Genomic DNA, 11,964 nt, shown 5'->3' with positions numbered 1-11,964 from the left:
CAATCTGCCTCTGTTAGAAGGTGTTTTTTCCCCCATATGTGTGTATTTCACTGTACTACATGTGCAGGAGGTGCTAGACAGACAGTTTCTCCGTAGAGGCAAAGGTCGCAGGTCAAAAACCGAGCAAGACAAGATGGATGCAGAATAAAGGCAAAGGGAACAAACGGGGCCTTGGAGGGTAAATGATTTCCCAGGACTCAGAGTGTTGACAGTGTGGAAGGCGTGTGAGAGATTTCCTGCAGTGAAAACACTATTTTCTTTCACCTGTTTCATGTTTCCTCTTTCTCTCACTCCTGCACTCTCCACAGCGGAGATAGGGCACAAGTTTAAAGCCTTTTTTTCGAAGAGAAAACTTCCACTAAGAGGAGGAGACGCGTTTGTAAGATCCTATGTCTCTCACCTTCTGGATGGATCGTGAGGACGGCTCACACCGCCAGCACTGGGGGCATCGTCTGACAGAGGAAGTAAGACACTTTTCGACATTGTGTTTGCTAAACCTGCGACAGTAAGGCGAGGTCGACACTAACAACGTGTCCCCGAGTTGCTCGCAATCTGTCTGAGCACTCGAGAACAAGCAGAACCCTCGAAAAGATCGTCGTCGTTTTTTTTCTAAGGAACAAATGTTTTTGTCGTTAAAAGTTCATCTCACTATTGATCTCCCCTCAAACAGTCGTCAGGTGTGAATGGGACCCGGGGTTCATGTTAAGCAGCATGTGAAGGAGAAACGTGTGAGTGGAGGGGTCTGACTTGACTGCAAAATGAGGCTGGAAGTCAATAAAAGGGAAATTATACTTCAGGTAATTATGAGAGGCAGACGCCCTTTTATCCTCAGCATGGCTTTGTCAGACTGTTTGGTCCGAATATTAGACAAGACGTGATGAGGTGTCTGCAGAAAAAATAAAAAAATATATATATATGAAAAGAGGGCAAAGCTTTTTCAGGAGGATTTGTCGTAAGTCGTAAATGTATTTTAACAGACAAAAACATAAAAAACTCTCAACTCCAAGTAAATCCACACGGGGAGAGAAGGAGAGGCCAAGATGTGGGTTTGCTGATCATTGAGGGAATCATCAATAATCAGTACCTGTCAGTCCAGTGAATCTAAACACTGATGGTTGTGAGAATCTGAGGAACTGATTCATATTTCAGATCTGGAGCTGATTCCCTGATTTGCCCTTTGCATGAGTCCATTCTCCCACTGAGTGATCGTGTGTTGCCTGTTTTTATAAACATCCATCACAGACATTAATCACCTGCATCTAGGAGGTTATGTTTTTGTTTGTCTTGTCTGCGATTCTTTACAAACCATATTATCCGATTTCCATTAAATGTACAGGAGGTGTGGAGGAAGGAAGAACCCATAACATTCTGGAGTGGATTTTGATTTTTAACACAGCAGGAAGGAGGCTCTCATCTAATATGAGTTCAATATTCCCTCTTCTTTTCAGCTCTGTTATGGTTTCAACCAGTTCCTGAGGAAAAAAAATCCCATTGGAGGCTAAAACACTTTCTTCATCAGGCAGTTTCTAGAGACTCTGGGGGCCTGAGGCATCGAAACAAACCGACCTTCCCCAAACCGCCAAGAAACTCAGGAAACCAAACCACATCATTGCAGTCTTCAAATGACTCCATCAGTACCACGCTGCACACAATGCATGCACATGGATAATAGTTAGGTAGTAACGTTTAGTGCAAACCTCCACCACCACCATCCCGGACACTTCCTACACAATCCTCGAAAAGCTTTTGGCAGGAAGCTGGTGACATGGGGCCCCCGGGGTCTCAGATCATGGTGTCACTGCAGCCTCCTGTACACAGCTGATCACAGTTTTTCAGGGTGTCAGGGTTTAGGGTCAAGGGTCTCACCAAATGGTGACGGGGGCCTGTTCTCTTGCCCCTGCACCAAAACACTGGCTGGAGTTGGCGCTGAGAAGTCAAGTGATAGATCTCAATTAAGTAAAACATTGATTGTAGCAGCTTTAAACAGAACAGGGGCTGCGCTGGGAAAACATTTGTGATGAAGCTCCTCACGTTTCATTATTTTCACCCCGAGTGTTTGCTGAGACAACAGCAGCCGAGAATTAAGATGCATGGGCTGTGTGGACGGGCGGTGAGAGGCTGCTTGGCATTGCAGGTGTGTGCGTGTTTTAAACAAACAAGCGGCAGGAACGGTCCCCGGAGTTTATGGGGGTCAGCACTACTAATCAAGACAGGTCGAAACACTCTGCCGGTGAAAACACTGCAGCGCTTATCCACTCGGACCTCGTCCTCCCCTGTCCCCTTTCATCCGTCCCTCTTTTTTCTTCTGTTTCTTTTGTCTCTCCTGTAAAATCTTCTGACCTCTCGCTGTTCATCAGTATTTAACGCCTCCCTCCTCCTCAGCCAAGCTTTCTACATAGCTCTTTTGCACATTCATAAAATTTTGTGTTAGCCTGACGCTGTAGTTTTTGCTCAATCGTTATCTGAGCTGTACCACTTAGTTACAGCATTAAAACCAAAGGGGTGTGTGTGTGTGTGTGTGTGTGTGTGTGTGTGTGTGGAGGCTCTAACACTCCAGGATTGATTACAACTAGGCCTGGTGTAATCTTGTTAGTTTGGGACAAAGACTTGATTTCACGCTGGCCAGGACCAAGAGTGGTCTCCTGTTGTAGCTCGAGGGCTCCAACAAATCCGGGGTCGGTTTCCATCGGAGACCAATTTAATTCACTTTGCGGTGTTGATAGGAACTTGTTTGGCACCGGGGGACGAACATCAGTGTATTGTCTGCAAAGTCCAGAATAACTATGAAACATCCGACACTGGCGCGGCGTCGTGTGAAAACCTCACAGCCGGAGCCGGTGAAATTGAACCATCAATCTCTGCAGTATTATTTCCTTCTCGTGGTAAAATGTTGACGCTTCCTGAGCTCAGCCGGATCTGCAGAGAGCCCATTTGAAAGCTGTGTATGTTCTTGTGGGCCCCATCACTGACACGAGCATCGTCTCCTTTTTGTCTCGTCATTACTCTCTTGTTCAATGCAGAGCGACCACACCCCCCCCCCACACCACCTCATCTCTTATGAATGGGCTCGGAAACACAGCAGCTAAATACCTCCGAGCCGCTGCCCTTTAATTTCTGGCCTGTCAGGGATACGAGCCGCTCTGCTCCGGCAGCTGCTCTAAACGCTGCACGCCACCGCGAATTACTGCAGGAATATTTCACAGTGCTGAAATAATCTATTTTCTTATTTTTGGCTGGTGTTAAAACTTTCACAAATGAAAGAAGGGTTAAGCAGGGAGGCAGCACTGGGGCGCTCATGGGGAAAAATGATGAGGAAAAACGCAAACAAAACCAGACTAAATGGAAACTTAGCCGAGCAGGAATGAAAAGAAATGAACTCTTATTTTGTCTGAAAAAAGAAAAGTCTTTGCCAAAGTGAGAGCAGAAATCATTGCGGAGCGAACGCAGTAATTATGGGATTAAGTGCAGCAGCAGAAAGTTAACAAGCAAATGTGGAAACATGATCTGCTTATTACAGCCTGAACAGATTTAAACAGGCCTTGAAGCCATCAGTGCCACAATTCCATACGGTAGCCATCAAGTACAGTTACTGCTTATCTTCGACAAGCTGCATCTGGATAATTAACTCAAGCACGATGCTGCTTTTTTTTTTTTAAAGGCCCCTGATAAGTAAATCTAAAAGGCCCTGGAAACATTTTCCCTATGAGCTCATGTAAAGGCCCAATGGGATAAGAAGCTGAGTGAGGATTTATGTTTTCATAGCGTTGTCAATGTCAGTGACCGCAGTGTTGTTCCGTCCATCATCTGCACTGGTTATCCTTAAGAAGGGTCGTGGGGATGGGGGCTGGAGCCCGTCTCCCTAGACAGGTAACCAAGGTATCCAACATCCAAACTGTATTTTCAAATCTCTGTCCACACAAGCGTTTTGCCTGAGATAGCACATCACGTGACTGCTGATGTACACAGTGTGCACAGATTGCTCAAATATACGCTTGTCTCCTCCACCTGAAAACAGTTGTATCATCGTAAAATGTGGGATTGAAGCGGACAACTGTTTGTACAGAAAACAGGTAATTGATTATTCATGTTGCATTTCACACTTGTAGCCAAATACCAACTCTCCGAACATCTACGTTTTCAAATTGAAACGGGGCCAGCAGCGTTTTCGAACTTCTCTATTTCACCAGTTCTAAAACTCTGGAGTCGTGTGGAGACCATGAAGTGTTTCATCTCATCTACTCAAACCCTGTGTTCTCCCCCCCACTCTTCATTAACATCATGTTTCTATTTGATAGGCAGGTTCACTATTTGTGCACAGACTAAACACAACTGGCGGCTCTGGGGAGCTGCAGTCAGCACCACCCTATGTCTCATTTTCAACCTGGTCTTAAAAAACGCGTAGACAAACAAGATCAATTATACACTTTCATTTTTGTTTCTCCCCCAATTCCTTTCCTGCATATAATTTCACCGGAACCGTCATCAGTTTAAAGAGCCGGAAAGAAGAAACAATGTATAAATGATTTGGGCGACAGCAGATGTTGACGTGTAGGTGAAAGCACTTGGTTGTTCCAAAGCCTACAAGGAGACGTGTGTGTGCTGACTAGAGGAAACACTTTGCGGAACTGCTCGGGAACGATTGTGGAACAAAACAAGAGCATTCCAGGGCCAAGCTGAGACACACATGATCAGAGGGCTGTAATTTCCCTGGAACAATGTAAAATTGCTGTAATTATAATGTGAACGATTTGAGTGCATTCAAAATGAGATGGAACTCATTCATTAAAAAGAGAAGTAAAAGACGCAGATTCACAGAAATCCATTAACAGTGTTCATTTTAACACAATTGTGTTCGACCAATACAATTATAATAAAAAAAGAAAAGTGACACAATTAAAATCAAATCACAGCTCAGTCTCATGTTATGATTTGTCTTTATTTCAGCTCTGAATGGTGGAACAGACTAAAATCTTATAGCAAAACAAGCTGACAGCATCACTGCATGCGTAAACACACACAAATACTATTAGTCCGCATCATCATTAGCGCAACATGTAAGCGACGGGGTGTCTGCGCTTGTGTACAATATTTGTGCGTTTGCACAGCCGGGCGCGGGGCAGCTGCGGGGCTAATTTGTTTAGCAGGAATTAATTAGACATTATTAGGGGGAAAACAATGGAGCAGAGGCAGGGTGTTTAACGATGGGACGTCAAAGAGGCAAACCTGTCACAGAACAATAGGTTAATATCCACCCACTGTTTCCACGGCTACTGCTCAATTACCCCACCACACAATCGGATGCAGCGCATGCACGCATGGACGTATGCAACAGAAAAATGCATTTTCTGATCAGCTCTGTCTGAATATTCATTCATGACAGCAGAGGTTTGTGTGTTTATGAATGTGTGTGTTTGTAATCGAGCGGATGTTTCACTATTAAAGGTATCTGGTCTAATACCTTGAGGGCGGATGCTGCTGCAGCTGCTCACACGTCCTCAGTTGATGAACCCTCAGAGGTACAGCTTCATATCGCTTCTATTCTCCACTCAGGCTCATTTCTTCAGACGCCATCCTGCTCTTCCTCCCTAAATCTGTTTCATCACCGTGGTCTGTGGCCGTGGTCCAAACTGCCCCCCCACCTCCCGCTGCACTCTCCCCTCACAGCCACTTCCGGAGAACAGCCAATGCAGAGTTGAAGGTGAACTGGCCCTGGTGTGTCCCGCGGTGAGCCAGCAGCAGGGAGCCCGCCTCCGGCCTGTGGCCCGCCGCCATCAGCTCAGCTGCAGCCTTCTCCACGTCCCAGCCCCCCTCCTGCTGGTGGGACAGCATGTGGGAGCTGAGCAGGGGGTACAGGGCCGAGGAGACGCAGCCCACCAGGAGCCCGGCGTCCAGGAGCAGCGACAGGAGCTCGGCATCACTGGAGGAAGCTGTCTCCTGGAAGGATAAGAGGAGACACGTGGTGACAGAGTCAGGAGAGATTTTTACTTTTTAAGTGTGATTGCCTTTTTTCATCACTGAGAAGAACATGTGCCAAGAAAAAGCTCCAGAAGTTTTACAAAGCAACAGGCAGCCAGTCTCTCCATGGTGACCAGCCGTCAGACAGCAGATCTTTTTAAGCCGTTTTCAGACGTGAACTCCAGGTCCGGACATTTTCCAGACTTTGTCTTTCACATATGAAGACGGCAGCAGGAGGTGACACCACCTAGGTATAAATCATGCAGGAGGCAGGACACGACGAATAAATCCTGCTGTCAATACAACAGTCAATAGCTCTTGAATCTTATATTTCCAAGTTAACATCTTCGTCTGCATCTTTAATGTGGATGTCACCTCTTTTTCATCCTATGATATAGAAACTCTTTTTTGGTTTTAATTAGATTTGCACCTTGAGTGTTTGAAACATCATCAACTTCATCACTCCCTTGCTGTGAATATTCTGGACATTTTTCCAATATATTTTCAGATGAGCTCATACTGACATTCTCCAAATATTCCAGAAAGAGGCTCACAGGAAAAGAAACTGATTTGGACATTTCAGGAAATTGTCTGAAAGCAGCTTTAGTGGCTGATGACACAATGAAAATGGCTCCTAGATGTATGTGATTTTCACGCCACAGTGATCTGTAGCAACATGTTACGGTCGCCTCCTCCTGCAGTGGCAGTATTATCAGTCTGTTTGCGGTTACAACGTTACACGCCTGAAGAAACCTGATGAGGCCACAGTGTCAGGTCACATCCTGTTTGACCTTGTGGGCACCACCATCATTCCCATGGCATGTGCCCTAGCACACACTTAAATGCCGTTGGGGCAGAGTGTCAGGGTTTAAAGGCCGTGACTCCGTCTCTGTGACTTTCACCTGTTTGCAGTCTCCATTATTAAGCTTGAACTTTACACAACTTTACACTTCATGTGAACACACACACACAAACTCACACAGACAACGGTGAGTCCCTTTCGGGGTATATCTGGAGCTGAGGCAGATCAATTATAAATGTAGAGCTGAAGAGAGCTGAATGAATTTCTCTCTCAACTCAACTCTCAAACCTCATGTCTGCGTCTGCCTCGCTCCATTTTTGGCTCCTTGAAGGACGATTCACCCTTAAAAACATAAACCCCTTGAAAAAGCGTCACTTCCCTCGTGATGATCGGACCTGAGCGGCTCACGTGAGCGATGAGAGACATTCAACTGTCGTCATTGGCAATGACATCGTCCTCTGATGGAGTTACAGATCATATAAAAAAAACCTCTCACATCGTAGTAATAGAAGCAGAGCAAATTATCGCTGCGTCCCAAGATTCATAGTTTCCGTAGGATTTTAATGGAATTCCCATTTTAATAAAGATTCATAGAGGCTTTGGCAAGAGGATGAAAATGAGACGGAGGGGTTGACACATAACACTTAAAAAGATACAGTACGGTATGTCGTGCGTGACTAATAATTTAATTTCACACTAACACTGGGAGACGGATCCAGATGAATCATGACAAGCTGGGGGAAGGGAGGAGGAAGCCGCGGAGAGAGAGACAGACAGAAATTTCGAGGAAGAGGTGGATGAGGAGGTCGTCCGGTTATAATGAGAATTAAGGGGGGGAAAGAGAGATGAGACACACCGGAGGGCTTAGGAATGTGGAAAATGTATGACGGGGGTTGAAAGACGGAGGGAGCGAGCTGGAGAGGAGGAAGGCAGACAGGCGCTGAAAGCTTCAGATACATACATTTTTAAGTGCACCAACTGCTTCCAAGAATGAAACGCAACCTCGAACCAGGGAGAGGCACTTCAAAACAACTTAACAGCTCCAGTTTCAAACTTCGGATTCTGGAGCCGCAGCAGAACAAATGTTCCACGTGGAAGTTGTGCAGCTGCAGTGAACACTGATATTTCTTTGAGCTCAGTATCACACACGGACGATTTTAAACCTGACGGGTAAAGGAGCAAGTCATGTACATCTCTCAGTGTGGGGGCAATATTTTCCAATAATTGAATGTTTCCAGATGTGCCACCAAGACTCGTGATATTTTTCACACAACCAAGAAATCTGGTTTTGGCAGTCACTCCGATCAGTTGTACTGCAGATTAAGGCGACAGGTTTGAGGTAAAGTGACAGCATCAGTAAGTAACAGTTTACTTTTACAGATCTCAGCTATAAACTGGTGAATGCAATGTTTTCAGCACCAATAAAAATGACGGTCAGAACCAAACCAAAGGTCCAGAGCTATCAGCTGTGTGAGGCTAGCAAGCTCAATATTTACCACATTAAACAATTTGAGTTCTAAAAATAAATATGCATGGCAATCCATTAACAAGATATTGCGTATTTTCAGTTGGACCATCTCCAGAACCACCTGCTAAAACAAAAACGACAAAGAATTTCTATTTTCAAAAGTAGCATTATACTTAAATGTTTCTATTTTCTTTAAAGTGATGTTCCTGTGCCCTTTGAGGCTGTTAGTGTAGTTAAAGGCAACAAATACATATGACTTGATTTGATCTGAGAGCAATGCTACATCACTGATATCACCTGCAGGCAGTGTTGTGCATGAACATGTTCAAAGTTGGAGTTTACACACCTACACACACAGTTCAATTTTGGAACTGTGAACTTAGTTAATTTTCATCTGTATGAACTGAACTTCGAACTAGTTCTTTTTAAGTGTGAACTGGCACAGCGCTGCCTGCAGGTGTGTGTGTAATGAGAGCTCACACCTCCAGAACACACATGGATCTGCATGGCACATATGATCAGGTGGTATCAGGTGGATTCCGAAAGTGAGACGCAGAGCATATTCATGGCACTCTGACTGAAATGTGCCACGGTATCAAACATCAGGATGTGGAACGGCAGGCGCCTGAGTCGTGAAGGCTTCAGATATCACACCTGTAACACTGCCGAGCGACCAGTTTAGAAAATATCTACATACGAAATGAATGATCACACGCAGAGAGTTCGGGCTGCAGGAAATATTTTTCAGATTCGGGGGACGAGGATCGAGTCTTGTTGCCGTGCACTGTGGCCAATTTCTGGACAGGAATAGGCACATATTGTAAACACAAACACACAATCACACACACACATTGACACACAAACACACACACACACTGACACACACTCCGAAACACCCGCTATCTCTAAATACACACATACACCGTCTTTCCTCGTCCATTATGGAAGAGAGAAAATCACCAGCCCAGGCCTGGTTCTGCACACACACTGACACCCTGACACACGCACGTACGGCAGCCAGGCTATTACAGTTTGACGGTGTCAAGACAGACAGCAGATTTGAGTCAGTCAGATTGACAGTGGAGCCGAAAATAGATGTGAAGGCACGGCAGGGCGATGGAGGGATGGAGGGGAATCTTGATATCAGAGTGGAGCAGATATGTCCTTGTTACAGTAGGAGCGCCGCATTTCAGGCGCCGCTGTTCCTCCTGCAGCGTTCACACATTCTGCGAGCAGGAAATAAACGGTAGACTGCTGAGAACAGGGACAAAGTTCAGAGGATCCCTGCCTACACATGCAGCCTGTCATGAAACGAAAAATGCTCTAATCACCGTTTCATCTGTTAAATATTTTTGTAGACATCGCATGAGACATTTTCCTGCCTCCCTCCGCTGAAGAAAACACTCAAGAACGATATTTATTAATTGAATAACTAAATTGCATTAATTAGCATTGTGATGCTTTCACCAAAGTGATGGGTGATAATTCAATATGTTCATTTCCCCTCTTTCAGTGCAATCAAATTATCAAAATCTAATCATACCATGCCATTGGTTTTGTAAATTGCTGCTGTCAAAATGAATGATTCTTAACAGGCCGTAATTAAATAAATAATTCTGAAAAAAAAAAAAAATACTTTGCAGAAAGTTGGAAAAGAAAATTCAATACCACTCTCATATCCATCCATTAAAAATGCAGCGACTGCCGGAACACGATTGGCTTATCTTGACGAACAGACTGGAAACAAGGGAAAACAGTTAGCTTGTCTCTGTCCGGCAGCAACAAGAGCTGTGCAGCAGCACCTCACTCATTAATATGGTTCAACAGGTTTTACCAAATATATACAAAAACTGAAGTAAAAAAAAAAGATACATTTTAGTTTTAAGGCTAGCAGTCTCTTTTCTGCTCTGAGTATTTGCGCTATGCGAAGCTATAAATCTCTAATTATACATCTCCTCAGCAAGCTCTCAATAACAACAAATTTATATTTCATCCTTTAATTCAAATAAAAGTTTTTTTTTTTCTGTGCTGTTTGTTGCATTACACAAAAACTACAGAACTGATTTCAGTTAAACTTTATGACTTTATGGACGGGCGGGGCATTGGGCCATTCACTTTTGGAGCATATTGGTGTAAGAGAGCGGATCCAGGAATCTTTTTCACTCGCTTTAGGATTGCAAGATGAGGTATTGTGGTGCGGATATGGATCAAGGGGCAGATGCAGGATTTTGTTTTCATTTGCTTTAACATTGCATTAAAAAATCCCAAAAAATTGACGTTTACAGGACTGATATTTACGAGTCTGTGCAGTTTTGTGCAGATCCAAATAAAAATCTGGATCTAGTGTATTTAAATGTGGTTTCACAAGGTGACGGTTGGGCAATTCCCATTTTAAATGTGTTTTGCCAAAGTTATTAATAAGAAATTTTACTTTTTAGTTGCATCACAACTGCTTCCAACTTTCACTTATACGTCACAAGGTTTTCAAGGCGAGCTATGATTTGCTCCAATCCAACACAGATGAAAACAACATTGACATGCTTCTGTCATCCAACGCATGTACACGCAGCTCAGCTTCATTTGGCAAAGTTGGTAGTGAAGTGTGTATTATTTTGGTTTGTTTCCTAATGGGAGTCAGTGACAGATGTTGACAGATGCTGCTTTGACTTGTGGTCCGCTAATGTCTGAATGTAGCCGTGGGGTTGGGGGGGCTGTAGCGTGCTGTCCGGGGACACCTCAGCAGTGTGAACCTTGTGCTCGGGTTGATGTCGATGTCATGTAAAAAGCGGTTCTGACACAACCTCCAAGTCGACTCTGCAGCTCACCGTCCCATCTGCTCTAACAAACCTGTACATCCGTCTGCGCTGCTTCACACCTCCAGTGAATCCTCCCTCCTCATCCCTCCTTCTCTCAGAGTTTTTGAGTTTCCTTTCGCAAAGAGTTCAGCGCAAATAGAATCTGATTGAGGGGGGAATACATCCATCATGCCTTCCTTTCTCTCACTGAAAGGTCAACGGCTCGGAGAACATGAAAACCTGTCCTGGGGTGTATGTATTTTTGTGTGTGTGTCAGGTTAAAAGCCCCTTCAGGTCTCCTCTAAAGGTTCAAACAACACGTTGTCTTGGCTTTTCAGTGGAGCGAAAACAAGAGGCATCTTCTGCCTTCGTATGTGTGTGTGTGCGCTCTCGCAGCTGGCGTGTGCTGTGAGTGGATGAACAAACACTCAGCATGACAAGAGAACTGACACATCAAACTGAAGCCATACGATGTCCAACCCCCCCCCCCGCTCTTGTTATTACCTTCTCATTTCTTGCTGCCTCGCCCGTTGAAAGACAGACAAGGTTGTATTTCCTTCTTGTTTTCAGTGACCGCTAAATATTGCCTGATTGGCCTGGTCAATCTTTCACACGCGTGTTTTCTGTTCTCGCCCTGCACGTCTCTCATCTCGTGTGTACGTCTTTCTCCGCTCTCGCTCTCCCTCCGTGATCTAAACCCCGGCTGAGAGACTAATTGGAATTACTATGCACGTACATTACTTAATACATAATTCATGGCCAAGCCTTCTTTTATCATTTAAATCATAAAGCTTCTTTGGAATGCCAGACAACACATAACTATCTCCTTTCCTCCTCCTCTCACCCTTTTCTCTCCTCCCGGGATCTTTTTGTCCCTCATTCCTCCATCCTAACTGTCCCTAGGCTTTAGTGGTGCAACAAACAGCTTGCACACACACACACAC

At 44.7% G+C, this 11,964-nt stretch overlaps 1 protein-coding gene across 1 annotated transcript in view; it reads right to left on the bottom strand.

Annotated features, from left to right (window-relative positions):
- Positions 1 to 4,917: 4,917 nt before the first annotated feature.
- The window catches only part of nbas (NBAS subunit of NRZ tethering complex), a 155,705-nt gene continuing 148,658 nt past the window's right edge, over positions 4,918 to 11,964 (bottom strand). Inside the window, exon 53 of the mRNA XM_035143683.2 lies at positions 4,918 to 5,934. Coding sequence (XP_034999574.1) covers positions 5,659 to 5,934 — 276 coding nt within the window. The 3' untranslated portion in view covers positions 4,918 to 5,658. The remainder of the gene's footprint in view (positions 5,935 to 11,964) is intronic.

Source organism: Hippoglossus stenolepis, chromosome 20 (assembly GCF_022539355.2).
Source record: "Hippoglossus stenolepis isolate QCI-W04-F060 chromosome 20, HSTE1.2, whole genome shotgun sequence".
NCBI classification, from domain to species: Eukaryota; Metazoa; Chordata; class Actinopteri; order Pleuronectiformes; family Pleuronectidae; genus Hippoglossus; species Hippoglossus stenolepis.
The sequence above is the reverse complement of the archived record's forward strand: the minus strand, read 5'-3'. Positions and strand labels throughout refer to the sequence as shown.